The 15,950-nt window shown below is 40.7% G+C and overlaps 1 protein-coding gene across 4 annotated transcripts in view; it reads left to right on the top strand.

The window, feature by feature from the left end:
• The first annotated feature begins 1,007 nt into the window (after positions 1-1,007).
• Positions 1,008-15,950, top strand: part of MANEA (mannosidase endo-alpha) — a 331,890-nt gene continuing 316,947 nt past the window's right edge. For 2 of the 4 annotated variants that reach the window (XR_007773861.1, XM_050949308.1), the window contains exons 1-3: positions 1,008-1,157; positions 4,950-5,536; positions 11,540-11,649. Coding sequence is in view for 3 of the 4 variants with exons in the window: in XM_050949308.1 (XP_050805265.1) it covers positions 4,987-5,536; positions 11,540-11,649 (660 nt within the window). In the remaining variant the exon portion in view is untranslated. The other 2 variants (XM_050949310.1, XM_050949309.1) reach the window with 2 other exon arrangements.

The raw sequence follows: 15,950 nt of genomic DNA, 5'->3' as shown, positions 1-15,950 counted from the left end.
CCACCAGGGTAAGCACCTTGGCAGGCCGGGCCTGTTTGTTTACCTGCCATGTCTGCAGGTGCAGCCAATCGCGGCTCCCATTGGCTGCGGTTAGCTGCTCCAGGCCAATGGGGGCTGCAGGAAGAGATGGCCAGCATATCCCTTGGCCCGCACCACTTCCTGCACCCCTGTGCACCCCAATCCCCGAACCCCCTTATAGACCCCACATCCTTCCTCTGCCCCAATTCCTTGCCCTGAGCCCCTTCATGCACACCACACCCTCCCACACCCTGCACTCCCTTCTGCACCCCAACCCCCTGCCCCAGTCCTGCATACAATTTCCCCACCCAGATGTGGCCCTCGGCCCAAAAAGTTTGCCCACCCTGGTCTAGTCTGACCTCCTCTTTAAAATTAAGAATTTCTGAGGATTATAGGAGTTTATAAAATATTTCATGAATCAAGTCTCCTTTACTAGCTTAACACATCATATCAGATCTGCCTTGTTTAGGCATTAGGCTATAGGGTGCCTTTCCAAACCCAGCCCTGACAAGCCGCTGCTCAGCCCTAACGTCCTGCTGCTAGGGAAGAAGCCCCGCTTCCAGCCACACCCTATTTTTGCAAACAGGGCAGCTGGCTCACCCAATTTGGGGTAACTCTTATCCCCTCTGCCCCTGCCTGCTTGCCACTGCCTCTTTACCCCGTTCTTCACCCACGCTGCAACCCTGTCCCTGATTTTGTCCATCCGCATGAACCTCTCCCCTTCCCCAGCCACAGGTGTTTGAACAGCCCCTGCACGCAGTTCACCGCCCGCTGCACAACTCTGGCAGCTTCCCCGCCTCTACCCTTCGCAGCAGGGAGCACGTTCGGAATCCCTAGTGCGGGCAGAGGATTCAGCGGGTATTACTGCGCATGTTCAGCGGCCAACTGTGACGGTCCTGGACTCCTTCGGCTTAAATCAGGGCAGAAATGTCGCCGGTAGTTACTGCGCATGCTCAATAACAGTTTAGGGCACAAGATCCGAACTGACTTGGTTCAGCCCATGATAACCCCGCATCCTCCACTGCTCCAGGAGGCCCTGGTGCGGACACCAGCTGCCTCGCGCCCGCGAGTAGCCGCTAGGCGGAGCGCTGCCGCTTCCCCTTCCCTACGCTGTAGGGCCGCGCCCCCGCCTTGGACGGGTGAGTAAGCGGGAGCCCCCCAGGGCCCCTGCTCGCAGCGCCGCTTCGGCCGCGGGGGTGGGGCCATGCTCTGCCCGGCCGGGCGCGGGGGGGATGGTGCCGCAGGGCGGCTGCTCCGACCCAGCCCCTGCGCGCCCCTTGTGCGGGACCTGGCTGGCCTGCGAGTGAGGATGGTGCGCAGCGCAGTGACACACACACCCCCGGCCAACATTTTTGGGGCTGACCAGCGCCTGGACGTGCCGTGCTGGGACCCGTGGCCTCTCTGTGTGTCTGTACCGCCCGTCGCCCCAGGAGCTCAGTTTTAAGGGGGTAATGGAGTGGCTTCGCCGTCACTGGCAGTTTTTAAATAAAGGTCGGATTTTGGACGTTCTGGTTCAAAGAGGATTTAACATGGCCTATTATTTGCTGAATTACCTAAGGGGGCCAGACTAGGTGATCATGGTGGTCCCTTCTGCTGTATAATCAATGAATGTATTGAAGCCTTTGCAGGCCTGGGACACTACCATGTCTGAATACAATAAAATATTTCACATTGTTGGATCCTTGGCATTTCTGCCACAATTTGCTCTAAGAATCCAGGGCAGTTTAATCAAAAAATAATGTTTGCATTCTGTCTACAGTATAAAAATACATAACTTTGCTTTGTGGTATAGCCTTTTGGCAGGGAAGGAGGGAGGAGAGAGGAACTGGGTGGAACAGAAAGAACAGTGTTATAATTATATTATGAATTGTTTTAATTTTTTTGACCAGAAATGAAAATATGGCACTCTCCTACTCAAACTACTGTTGTTTTTACTCTTTGTGTGTCATCTAAACCTACTCAGAGGAGCACAAAGATAAAATTGCCAATGGCTGATTTCAGCTGTGGTGCTGAAGTTCAAGTAATCCCAGATACCATGCAAATGAAAACGGATCTCATGATACTACTAGTTTCACAATCATAGACTCTTCTAGGAAGAACAAATTAGGCAATACCTAAATGAATAAAACAAGCTGAAAAAACTCAGAATTTTCAGGCCTTATTTTTAATGCATTTTTTTACCCACATATTTATGAGACAACAAAAAAGATTGTGCTTGAGAGTTATTAAAAAGGGGTAAAGTTACATTAACCTTGTAGGAACAAGAACCATGGATTTCCTCTCATGATGAGAGGCAAGAGTGAGTAATATGAAAGCCATATGGAAATTATTATTGCAGGACACAAATGGTAGTAGAGGAAAAAGTGGCTTTTATGTCTGCAGTCTCTGAAGATTTGGTAAAAAATAGCTTTTTCATATATAGGAGTTTAGAAAGCTGTGAGTAAAGTAGGTATGTAAAAGTTTTGGAGAAAGAGAGACTAGTGAAATATAGATTACACAATCATGCACGTAGAAAATGTCAGATTTTGCCGAGTCCTTATGGAATGAGAGATGTTTCAGTTTCTTTGTCTATAGTAGGAGTAGCTAAAGGAGATTAACTTCAGTAGATTTCAAATATTTTGAGTCCCATATCTAAGCCCTACTCCCCAGACCAGGAGGAAGAAACTGGAACAACTCTCACAAATGTTTGAGACTTCAGGAGTTGAGTCACCAATTTTGTTTCTAGTGAAACTCAGTCACCTCCATGAACTTATTTTTTACCTGTTGTCAGTAATGTGTGCAGCTGCATTCCAAGGCAAAATGCATTATAATAAGGCTTGGTAGAATTCTATTTTTATTTTAGAATTTCAACAGATAATATCAATTGCTTCCTTTTTAAGTATTTTTTAATTTTTTATTTCACATTCTTCACAATTGCACATGTTGGGATGGATTTTAAGCATTTTTTTGTCAATTTTTAGAGATTTAAAATTTCACAGTTGAGAAATTATGGGCAGGTCAGAAAGTAAGGAGGGCCTGACAATTATTTAATAACAGTGGATGTTGAAATTTAAAAAGTTAAAGCTTTATGACCATTAAAATACAAATTGTCAACACCATGTGTCAATACACAAAGTAAATATGATTACAACAAACTCAATAACTGAAATGAACGTCAATAAATTGCAAAAGCAGTTTAAATCCCGGGGATTTACCAGTGATGAAGTATCCTCTTGAAACAGTGCAGGAAGGTTCATTTACAAGTTGAACAGCCATTTTCACTGATAAAGTCCTGTGATGGGGTTGTCTATATAACAGTTAATAGTCAGTTGCCAAGTTATGATATCTCCAAGTTCCAGTTAGGATCCGGAAGCCATTGAGCAAAGCACTGTAAAAATCCATACAATAAGAGGGTCAGTGTCCCAAGTTTACAATCCAGAGTCTGAAATGTGTATGTTTACTCCTGTGGGAATTCTGTGCCAAAAACCTAAATTCTGTGCACAATGTTTTAAAATTCTGCATATCTTATCTGTTGAAATAATGCAATATATTCATGCCGGTTTCAGTTATTTTGGTTTATTTCAAAATACCTGTTAACAAGTATCTCTGTTACAATACAGACAACAAAAAAGATTCAAGAAATGTGTTTTTGACACATAGATTCCTTACCAGGCTTATTAATACAGAACTTTGCATAATTCATCTAAACTACAATACAGAAACTTATTTTCCACACCCTTTATCTGCACCCCTCAGAAGAAGTGCAGAGGCCTTTGCTTGAGGGAGTCAGGGGTAATGGAGGAACTGAGCGAGAGGGAAGTAATTACTGGAAAGGAGCCTGGGAGTGAATCTGGAGAATTGTTGGGTGTGAGTGGGAGAAGGGTGGAACATTTTTTGGGAGGAGGGAAGATTGTTAGGGAGTTGGGGCACCTCGCCCATGCAGACCCTGGCTGACCCCTAGTCTCTCCAGTTCAGTCAGGCACATCTGCCCCTGTCCCGTGTGTACCTGCGCCTTCCACTCAGCAACCTCCTTACTCCTGTCCCCATCTGTCACTACACCCTTCTCCCCCATTCCTATGTGTCCCTGCACTGCCACTCAGCTACCCCTTTGATCCCATGTGACCCTCCACCTCCCACTCCCATTAAGCTCCTGGCTCAGTGCTGTCACCCCAGTAGTTGCTATGCCCCTGCCTCAGTCTGTCTCCCCAACCCTTCTGAGCCCCAGTCAATGTGACCCCCAGCATCTCCGGGTGCCCTGCAGTCTGTCATCCCCCCCAATATCTCATGCCTCTTCCCTTGCCTGTGGGGACAGGTGGCTGTGCGTAAAGCATCCTCTCCAGGACTGACTGCTCTGGCCCTGAGCCAGCTGCTCTCTCTTTAGGTCCTACAGCGGCCACTGGTGGATGTAATTGCAGGGCCTCTTCAGCAGAATGTAGTATTTTGCAAGGGGAAAAAAATCTACAGGAGACATGAATTCTGTGCATGCACAGTGACATAGAATTCCCCCAGGAGTATCAAGTGCACAAAATAAAAAATCACAGCTATATTATGGTGTTTCTGTCAGTGACACAGGGTAAGCACAGAGCAGTGGCTTGGAAATAGTGTAACCAGAATTCGCATTTCATAGGGTTTAGTGGCAGTTTGAGAAAACCAGGAAGCCAATTGAAAAGTAGGATGTTAAAATGTGTAATCCTTGGATGGTGTGAAGCATCACCTCATGATTCACTAAAACATGTCTGCATGCTCTCTGAGAATGTATGTGTTGATTTTGTCTTATTTTTCCCAGCAAAGGCAATATGTACAAGAATGTGTAAACATAGTGTATTTTTAGAAATTAGTTATGTTTATTCCTAAATCTCTTCTTTAGAAATTTTATGAAGTGCTTAATATCGTTGAATTGATAGGTGACAAGAAATCTGATTTAAAAATATTTTTTTCTTGACCAGTTGTAGCTGGAAACCTGTTGTTTGGACGCTGAACTATGACATCATGGCAAGATTTCACAGAAGAACATGCATTATTTTGTTGCTTTTTATTTTGTTCATTTGCTCCATGATGATGGCTTTGAAGACTCTGAGACCTGACAGAGCTGGTTTTGGGGATCCATTTGGACTTGGTCTCCTACCGGAACTTCAACAACGGACAACACTCTTAGAAAATAAACACAGTCCCCTAACTGCTGCCAAGGAGGATAGTGTAACACACACCAATAATTTGCACAGTATTGCATTAAATAGCATTAAAACATCTATGGCCTCTGTAAGAAAGTTGGAAGAGGAATTGCCTTCCCCTAATTATAACTTTCATGTGTTCTACTACAGCTGGTTTGGGAATCCACGGTATAATGGTAAATATATTCACTGGAACCATCCACTGGTGCCACATTGGGATTCCAAAATTGCAAACAATTACCCAAAGGGAAGACACCATCCTCCAGATGATATTGCTTCCAGTTTTTATCCTGAACTTGGAATTTACAGCTCTAAAGACCCTTCTGTCATAGAAGCCCACATGCAACAAATGCGTTCAGCCTCTGTTGGTAATGTTTGTTTATTTTTGGCATAGTAGTCATTTGTTTGACCTCAGATACTTGTGTAAACAGAACTGTTTACCTTCTTTGTTTTCTCTAGATATTGAAATGTAAGAGAATTTTGGTATTTTCTTTTTCTGTGCGCGGGAGATTTGTGTCAATGATAACTTCATGGGAACTTCTGTTTTTAACAAGTGACTTTGTACTTTATGTTCAATCCCTAACTTAATCTCTGGTCTACCAAGCTGCTTCATACAGATACACCTGCTCAGAGCAGATGCAGGATTGGGGGCTATATCTATAGGTGTTTTAGATGAAGGAATTTTATATTATTTGTTTACTTGTTTAACAGTACTCTGTGTAGTGTACAAAATAGAAAAATACAGATATAGGCATTTTTACAGTGGATATGATGTCTATCAAGTAGAGAAGATCAGTCTTAGATGTTTCTGTAATGGTTCTCAGGCAATCTAGGATCAAGTGTCACCTTATTACCCCTACCTCATGAGAGGAAGACTTGCTTGTGTTTACCTGGGTGTCAGCTCCCTCACATCTCCAGCCTGTGAGCCACCCAAACAGTCTCTCCAGACTTGGCCTTACTTTTCCTAGTTTAACAAGAGATGCACCCCAGTCCACCCCTTTGAAGCAGCCCCTTATCCACTGAATACTTACAGAAATCCTAGGTTTGCTGCCCACAAGGGAATACTGGACACACCAGCTTGTGTGATCCTATTTAGGATTAGTACTTTTGTTAATGTCACAGCACTGAGCTACATTTATAATGAAAACAACATAAGTTTATTATCAAATGTTCAAGTAATAATGACTAAAGATAACGGAAACATAAGGTTACATATAAAACAACTATAACACACTTTGTAGAGACTAAATTTAACATACTAACTTCCAGTCTAAATACGTTTCTCACACCCATAGTCTCTTGCAGAGTCTTCCACCAAGATAGGAAAAGATCCTGGTTTCATAAATGTAACTGTGGTTTGTTTACTTCCTACATGCAAGGTAAAGCGGTGTCTCTTTGCCTTTTCCTTCTATCCCCCAAAGTTCATCTGTCCCCCGACAGACAGTGTACTGCCTCCTTGTTGATTTTTAGAACCCCCATTGCCTTTGTAAATGACTGTCCATTGCATTAACTTAGTGCTTAATTTACATGCCAGAGGGACTGCTGAATAGATTTTAAAACATACATTACACACACACACTCTTATATAGAATCTGTCTAGAAGTTTCACAACAATACTATTGACCAACATGGTTGATCCTGGCTTTCATTTATGATTTCACACGATGTTCTTTGGTGAACCAGAATTTATGTACCAGGATCAGTGTATTCTTATTATTGCATTGCCAGTTGGCATCGAAGTGTTTCTGAGTCACAGTTTCAGAGGCTGGTTCAAGAAATCTCTTAATAGGCAATTATGGAATAATCTGTCCACAGAGGAACATTCTAGCCAACCGCTATCACCTAATAATTGTTTTATGCCCTGATTTGTGAGGGATTATATCCCTTGTACAATTTTCCTCCTGTACTTTGTAACTGTGGATATTCTTACTATGCATATACATGTCCAATGCTCCTGTGAAACTTGTTAAGCTCTTGACAACATTAATGCCTGGTAGAATAGGTTGTACTGTAGGTTAACTTTTCTTTTAACTTATAGACCAGTATGTCCTTTTATCTCTTAAATTTAAAATTTATTAATGAGTTTCATTGTATGTCCCCAGTTTTTATATTAAATGAGAGGGAGAACATAACTAGGAGCACTCAGCTTAACTTTCCTATGCCATTCTCCATTTTATATACCTCTATTATAGTCCTCCTTATTTATTTTGTCTGTAAACTAGGCAGTCAGAATCTTTTCTGTTTTTCCTTTTTTGGATTTCAATATGCTTCTGATTATTTTATCATTTGCATCTGAACCCCCTTCTGTTTCCACAGCTATATTGTTTGACCAGACATGACCACAGTATTCAAAGTGAAGACTTCCTGTCAATTGGTATAATGCCATTATAATGTTTTCGTGAATATTTTCCATCCGAATATCTTCATACTTCCTAATATTGTTAGCTTTTTTGACCACAGCTGCGTATTGAACAAAGATTGCTATTTTCATACCAGTGATGTTTTTGTTTTTTAAGAAACTTAAATTTTCTGTTTTTACTAACACTGGGACAGCTCCGTTGGTGTTAGCAACAGTGGGAGCACTAGTGTGGGCAGGTTGCTGCTGAGATTGTAAGCACAGTGATGTTTTCTCTCACTCTGTCAAAGTGATGAAAACACTGGCAACAATTTTCGCCTTGTCTACAATTTTATAAGGTATAATCCTTTAAACTTCAGGCCATAATCTTTACTTCCAGTAAAAATGAATTGGTGGAGAACATTAGGAAGAAATTTCTCGTGTAGACAAGACTTGGTGCATTCTTCTTTTTGCTGAGTAATTACAGTTGATTTAGGACTCAACAGTGTGCATGAATAGTTTAAATTATTTCTTTCAGTGTACATTGCTGATACACCTATATAAGCTTCCTCTGAATTTTCTCTTGGTTCTGTCTAGTCTTGACTATCTCTAATAATTTCATTTTATTTCAGAGTTCACTTGCTTTTGTGGAACATGAATTGCTACGATAAACATCAATCCTAGTATGGATGTTTGGGATACTGTTCACCTTTTCCTGTGCTGCGGAATTAACCATTATTCCCATTATTTGTCTCTTAGTCTCTAATCCATCACAGTACTTTTCATCTGGCCTTAGTTTTCTTACTAGCCTTTTATGTGAGCCTTTATGCTTTCAAACAGACTTAGTTAAAAAAATTGGCTTTAATCAGTTCTGTTATCTACTGTTGTGGTCAAGGAATTCCAGAAGATTGGAGAGGCAGAATTTTTCTTTACAAGGTTCATCCTTATCACATAGTTCTGCTAGATATTTTATAACTCTTTATTTCAATTAATTTACATGGTTCTGAAATGTATCTCACTAGTTTATAATTCATGGGTATGCCTAATAGGTGCAACTTTTGCTATCCTCTGTCAGTGTCTGATTTTAGTGAGATTGAGCTGCTAACAAAAATATTCAGTCACTTGAACCTTAAATTCTTTCAGATCTCTAGAATGAGTACCATGTTCAAGTGGCTTGCTGCTATTTACTTTTTTAGTTTGTTCCTCCCTTTGCCACTTCAGTCTCCAAGAGTGCTTCTCTTTTTTTTTTAACCTGTGAAGAGAAGATCTGTAGTAAGTAACTTCTTAACAACCTCAGGGGTGAAGACTGATACAAAAACATAAATCAGAGCAGCGCAGAGAAGCTGTCTTTTTCCTCAGTTGTTCCTTATGTACCTTAACGTCCAGTGTACCCACTGATTTTTTTTTTTGCAGGCTTCCTGTTCCAAGTATATTTTGAGAATTTATTATTCTTATATGCTTATCTATGTGCTCTCCTCATGTCCTTTTACTTTCCGTCTTAAATTTTTCTTATCATATTTATCCTTTTCTGTTGGCTTCACTTAAGCTGGATTTCTCTTATTTCTATAATGTGGCCATTGAAACATACTGGATTTATTTTGTTTTCCATTTCTTCTTTTTTTTTTTATTTAGCAGCATGCAAATGTCTGATGATGGAATTACTGTATATTCATTATCCTCCACGATTTTCTCAACCATGTCTCAACTTGATATCTGACCAGTTTATGTGCAGTTAGTTGCACGTTGTATTATTCCTATTCTATTAGATTTTGTTGCTGGTTTAATCTCCTAAATGTCATGCACTCAAATATCATTTTCCGAGCTTGGAGGTTGGTAGTATGTTCCTACTTGTACTTGTATTTTTATGTTTGGGGGTTAGTTTCCATACACATTCTTCTGTAAAGTCCTCTTCACTCAAAATTTTATCTCATTAGAGTGTATGAAATCTTTTAGGTATGGTACCCACTCTCCTTCTGTGAACTAATGTCATTCATGTATAATAACTTTAATACATGTCTGTAAATCCCAGCAGTTGTTGTCCCACTGCATTTCAGAAACACAGATTATTTCAAAGTTCTGTTCAAGTGCAAGTCATCTTTAGCTAATGTATTCTGTCTCAGCTTCTCTGACACTTATTTTTTTTTACTTTTGACAATATGCATATCAGATGTACTTTTTTTAAGCAACATGGGGTGGTATTTTTCTCGAATGTACAAATAAGTTTGCGGATAGTATATTTCCGTCCTTTGACTTTTTTTCATATTCAGCAGCAACTAGTGCCATATTTCTCTGTTAATTAAAAAATTAGGGCATTTTTCCTGAGCCTTATAACTGAGGAATAATTTCATGAACATTTTTTTTTCAAAGGATTCTGTGTCATGACTGTTGGTTTTTCCTTGAAGAAGGAAGAGCTAGAAAAACCTGAAAGTGTAGTCTTTTAGGTGTTTGGTACAGTTGGAAGAACAAGACGGGAGAAGGAGATTGCTGTTGCATTGGTCTCTGAAATTGAATTGTTTCACGATAGTGCTACTGGCAGTCCTGTTTGTGGACTTGTACAGTGTGCATATGCTATGATTTCCTCCTGGTGAAATCCTGGACTATTGGCAATCTTATTATACTGTCCACTTCAATTTGACTTATTTCTTAAGGAATCTGTGTAAAGTCTCAAAAAGAGCAGGAGTACTTGTGGCACCTTAGAGGCTAACAAATTTATTTGAGCATAAGCTTTTCTGGGCTACAGCCCACTTCTTCGGATGCATAGCTATGCTGTAGCCCATGAAAGCTAACGCTCAAATAAATGTGTTCATCTCTAAGGTGCCGCAAGTACTCCTGTTCTTTTTACGGATACCGATTAACACAGCTGCTACTCTGAAACCTATCTAAAGTCTAAACGTTGTTTTTGTTTGGGGGGGGGAGGGCAGGGAATGGCTCTTCAGATGGACCAGAAAACACTCCTCTGCTAGATTCCTGTGGGAATTTTCTAGGTAATTATCTGGTAATTTCTAGATTTACTCATCACAGATTTTTATTTAAACTTTAGCCTGGATACCAGTAGTCAGTGATTTATACAGAACTATGCATAACCCATGCATTAACTGAGTCTTATAATAGTGACATAACTTATTTGTCATGAGATAGTGGGTCTGATCTAATCCAGTTAAACTCCGGAAACTTTGCTATTGTCTTTAATGGGAACAGAATGAAATGATCTAGTTATTTTATGTTAGTGTTAGCATTTCCAGTGGAATTAAAAATTTACTTGCATTTCCGTAAAATATACAGTGCTATTCAAAATGTTTTTAAAATATTAAGTACAGGAATAAATGTTATTGAAAAGACTCTTGTGCCAAATCAATTTATGGCTGGTTTTCTGTAAGTAATTATTATTATTTTCAGATCTTTGTTGTCTATGGACCATATGATTTATGGTCCACTGGCTGTGTCTACAAAGTTAGGCCCATGTGCCATCTTTTACCTTGATCAAAAGGCAACCTGTGACAGTCCATCAATAAGAATATTGTGCAGAGATCATGGGTAGTGTAACCTTTATGTAATAACTAAGGCTTTTAGTTAGTAAATATACTGTTGCATTTAACATCACTCAGAGGAATGGGAGGGAATTGTACCAGGCACTTAAAATTCCACCGTAGCTATTTCTGTACCTTGCTTATTTGACTATCTGCATGCAACTTTAATGTTTGTGTGCTCATCTGCAGTAATTGCATAGTCAAATTAGGTGTGTAGCTGCATATATCTAAGTTATTTGAAAGCCTTGCCCTTTGCTGGTTTCATTAAAAAAATATATATTTTTCAAACCATACTTTTATATTGTTCCTGGTTGTAAGAAATATTTACATATATTTTGTATCGAATGCCAGTCTTACTTAGAAATGACAGTTACTCAGTTAGCTATATAAACTGTTATACGTGAACATGATATTTATGCCTTTCATGTACACATTTCTGTTTTTTGAACTTTTAGAAGGCATAATGTTGTGTTTGGTGGCATAACTCAAGCTCATGTTTTATATCTTAGGTGTCATAGCCCTTTCTTGGTACCCACCTGGTATGGCTGACGAAAATGGGGAACCTGCTGAAGATTTGGTGCCTGTTATTTTGGATAATGCACACAAATACAGTCTAAAGGTGTAGTACTTTTAAAGTGTTCATATTCAGTACATCTCTAGATCAAATGTACAGATATATGTTTGTTCATGAACCATATAATTTGTACTCTTGTAACAGTTGTATATATTTTGGATTTAAACAGACTTAAAGCTTTATTTTTCATGAGGCGTGGCATGTAGAGAATTTCAAAGTGAATTGTTAGTTTGGCTTTCATGAAACTAGACTGTTTTATCTTGATTTTAAGGTACTTTATCTGTGTTCATTCCTTCTTGTAGGTTTTCTTTTCACTTACCTTTTGAAGTCATTGTATAAATGTTCTAAGAATTTAAAATTCTCTTTTGTGAATATGTGCCACCTATTTTAGAGGTCTGTCATAGAGTTCAATTCATAGGAACTCCTTAAATGACTTACTTATCACTATAGTATTACAATTAAATAATATAATTTAAGATAGAATAAACCATCAGACTTCATTAGTTGTAGTTTCTTTAAAGTAAAAGTTTTGTTGTTTTTTTAAGTTCTTTCTATAGTCAAATAACTTGATAATTTATTATTATTATTTTTTAATTGATGGAAGCAGCATTGGTTCATTTTCTACAAGAGTAACCCAGAAACTCTAGTTTAAATAAAAATTGGCTTTTAAAAAAGAAAATGTTCCAGAAAACACTAATTTCTACAAGAAGTATTTTAGTAACTTAGTATTATGACTGCAACAACTTTTTAATAACTCTTTAATATTATCCTTTTTGAGAAAACAAACCCTATATGAATGGAATGTGCTTGGACATTCATGAGTTAAATGTGGATCCATTCCCACAAATAGTCTGTAGGCTAGTGGAAGCAGTATGTGTTAAGGCAGGGGTGGGCAAACTTTTTGGCCTGAGGGCCACATTCGAGTATGGAAGTTGTATGACAGGCCATGAACGCTCACGACATTGGGGGTGAGGGTTCTTGGCTAGGGGTGTGGGCTCTGGGGTGGGAGCCAGAAATGAGGAGTTCAGGTTGCAGGAGGGGGCTCTGGGCTAGGGCGGGGAGTGGAGTGGGGGTTGAGGGCTCAGGCTGGGGGTGCAGACTCTGAGGTTGGACTGGGGATGAGGGGTTTGGGCTGTAGGAGGGTGCTCCAGGCTGGGACCGGTGGGTTCAGAGGGTGGGAGGGGAGTGGGATCAGGGCTGGGGTGTGGGATTGGGGCATGGGGTGGTGCCTCAGGAGTGCAGGCCTCCTGGGTGGCATTTGCCTCAAGCGGCTCCCAGAAGCAACGGCATGTCCCCTACTACATGGGGGCACGGCCAGGCGGCTCTACTGCCTGCTGCCCCATCCGCAGGCGTTGCCCCTGCAGCTCCCATTGGCCATGGTTCCCAGCCAGTGGGAGCTGCGGAGGTGGCACTTGGGGCAGGGATAGCATGCAGAGTCCCCTGGCTGCCCCTGTGTGTATGAGCTGGAGGGTTTGACATGCCACTGCTTCTGGGAGCTGTGCAGAGTGGCCCCCAACCCTGTTTCCCAGCTGGAGCACCGGAACAGGGCAAGCCCCAGACCCTGCTCCCCAGCGGGAGCTCGAGGGCCAGATTAAAACAGCTGGCAGGCCAGATCCAGCCCGGGGACTGTAGTTTGCCCACCCCTGTGTTAAAGTAATGGAAACAAATTGACTTCTGAATGATCCGTATAAACAGTATCTCCACCAATAGATGCTGATGTATGTTTATCTTAGTGTTAAGTCATTGTCTTGTGTGTTATGTTGTTGAGGGGTTATGTTATGTTGGGGGTTTGAGTAGTAAGTTACGTCCTGCCTGTATTGCTGGTGGTGGTCCCTGCAGAGTTCCCTCTAGTATTCCAGAGGTAAGGATCGCATGGTATAGTATGGCCACTCTTACTTCTTCCCGGCTGCTGGCTGGGGGCCTGGCCAGTAGCCACCACTCTCTGGCCGCCCAGCTCTGAAGGCAGCGCAGAAATAAGGTTGGCAATACTGTGATCCCCTTAAAATAACTTGTGATCTCCCTTCTGGGTCAGGACCATTAATCTGAGAAACGCTAGTCTCCCCCATGGAATTTATATAATATAGGGTAAAAGCAGACAAAAGACCATATTTCACAGGGGGAGACCAAATTTCATGGTCTGTGACACATTTTTCATGGCCGTGAATTTGGTAAGGCGCTGGTTATTTGCAAGGGGGATTCTGGTTATGTGCATCCTAAAGATAGGATAAAAGCAGAATAATAACTCATTGAAGCTGGCAAACATCGAGCCCACGCTTTTCTTGCCTAATTAAGGAAAGCTATGTTGTTCTTCCAGACTAGGTTTTTATATTATTATTATTATTTATTTCAGTTGGGTATTGGATTTTGCATGTTTGGATTTTTTATTCTGAAGTTTGGTTTTTTAGGTGGTGTGGTGTTATTTATCTTTTTATTTCATTCAAAGTAAATAAACATAATGCCATTTAAGTGGTTAACACATCTTTTGTGTCCTTACACTAGATTTTTAATAAAGTGTGTCACTCTTGCATTGTAGCCGAATGTGTTTTCCATGCAAAAACAATATTACTGTTCAAGATAATTTTTTACAAATATCAATTCACATTAAAAGTTCATAAGTTATTAAAGTCAGTATTGTTCAATGGTTAAAGGGGATGTGGAGCCAGGACTCCCGGGTTCATTTCCTGGGTCTGTCTCTGGCTTGCTGTAGTATGCTGGTCAACTCATCTTTGCTTTTCTGTTTCTGTCTTTCTCTCCCTGGGTCCTCCTATCCATTTTATAGTAGGGTAAAATACTTACATCACAGAGGTGTTGAAAATGTAATGTATGTCGATTAAAATACTTGAAGACCCTCTGAAAGATACTGAGAAAAGCAGAGTTGTAAGCCTCAAAAAGCTATTGGCACCTCTTCAGATGCCAAGTGCCATCAATTCCCTTGTGAAATTAAAACCAATTCCTATGAGTTACACTTCCAGAAACTGTTTTTAATCCACTTCTTTTAACTGTGTGCCTTTAATGATTCATAGCAGTAATTATCAACCAAAAAACCCCTCTGTGTTCAGTATTAGTTAAATGATAGATTGGATTAACTGAAATGAGTAGTTTTAGTGCAACTTTAGGGTTGAGAAATAGCTGTTCAAAAGTCAGAGAACATTGGTTTGGCCACATTGGATATTCTGACTATTTTACTGTGTAGATTAAATAATCTAACAAAAAAGTTTACCTCTCATTAGGAAGACTAGAACTGAGAATACAATTTCTCTAAAAATATCATCTATTCAAGATTCTCACTTGTCAAATCTTGACTCCCTACTCCAAGGCAGGCAGGCAGACATTCCTAGTTCTAAAGGTTTCTTGGCCCCTTCGGTCAGTGATAGTGCTATTGCACTGTGAACTTTGAAAATACTTACTTATGCATTCATTTCTCATACTTGGGAAGTATGCTGCCAGTTTTGTGTCTTGACTTTTGAGCCAACTGACTCCACATGATGTTAGTAAATATTTGATGTTGGTTATAGCCTGCTTATAGAGGCTGGGAGTACGTGTGATTGAACAACTAGCTGCTCAAATATGCCACTTTGGAGTGTGTCAGAGGGCAATACATGACCCATTCGTGTGGTGGTGATTCATCATGACTAAGGCTACGTTTTAGTCACCAGTATTTTTAGTAAAAGTCACGGACAGCTCACGGACAAAATTCACCACCCATGACCTGTCCATGACTTTTACTAAAATTACTAGTGAATAAAACTTCAGGGGGGAGGGCTGCCTGGGGGCCCCACGGGTGCTGGGGGTGAGTGGCCCAGCTGCTTGGGGGTGGGGGGGGGGCGCTGGTGCTGGGGGGACCTGTGTCGCAGCACGCGGCCAGGGACCCCCATTGGTGCCTGGGTGTGGGAGGGGGTTGGTGGTGCTAGGATTGTACCTGGGATAAGAGACATCACTAAACTTACTCTTGTGCCGCTCTGTCCCCTTCGCAGCCTCCCACCTATTGTCCATAAAGTGGTTGAGGGTCTCTTCTGTCCTAGCACACAACATCATATTGAACCATAGATTAATGTAGCTATATAGAGCAACTATCTTTTACTGATACATAACCCTGGTATTATATCTGTACTTTTAAGTACCCTGTATAGCCCAGTGTTGGTATTACATATATGCTCATAACCCAGAATGTTAACATCCCTTTATCCATTTCCAGTTCTCTGACTAAGGTTTTTCTCTGTTATCTATGAGACTGCCCCAGTAGTTCATACCATGAAATAAAGTGAGAGATAGAGATACTATATTAGTATAAGAACTAGTTAAATAATGGAAAAGACCTAATAATAAAAAGCCCAAATTAGAGTTGC

This window comes from Gopherus flavomarginatus, chromosome 4, assembly GCF_025201925.1.
Source record: "Gopherus flavomarginatus isolate rGopFla2 chromosome 4, rGopFla2.mat.asm, whole genome shotgun sequence".
In the NCBI taxonomy this organism is placed as follows: domain Eukaryota; kingdom Metazoa; phylum Chordata; order Testudines; family Testudinidae; genus Gopherus; species Gopherus flavomarginatus.
This window is presented reverse-complemented; position numbering and strand designations above follow the sequence as displayed.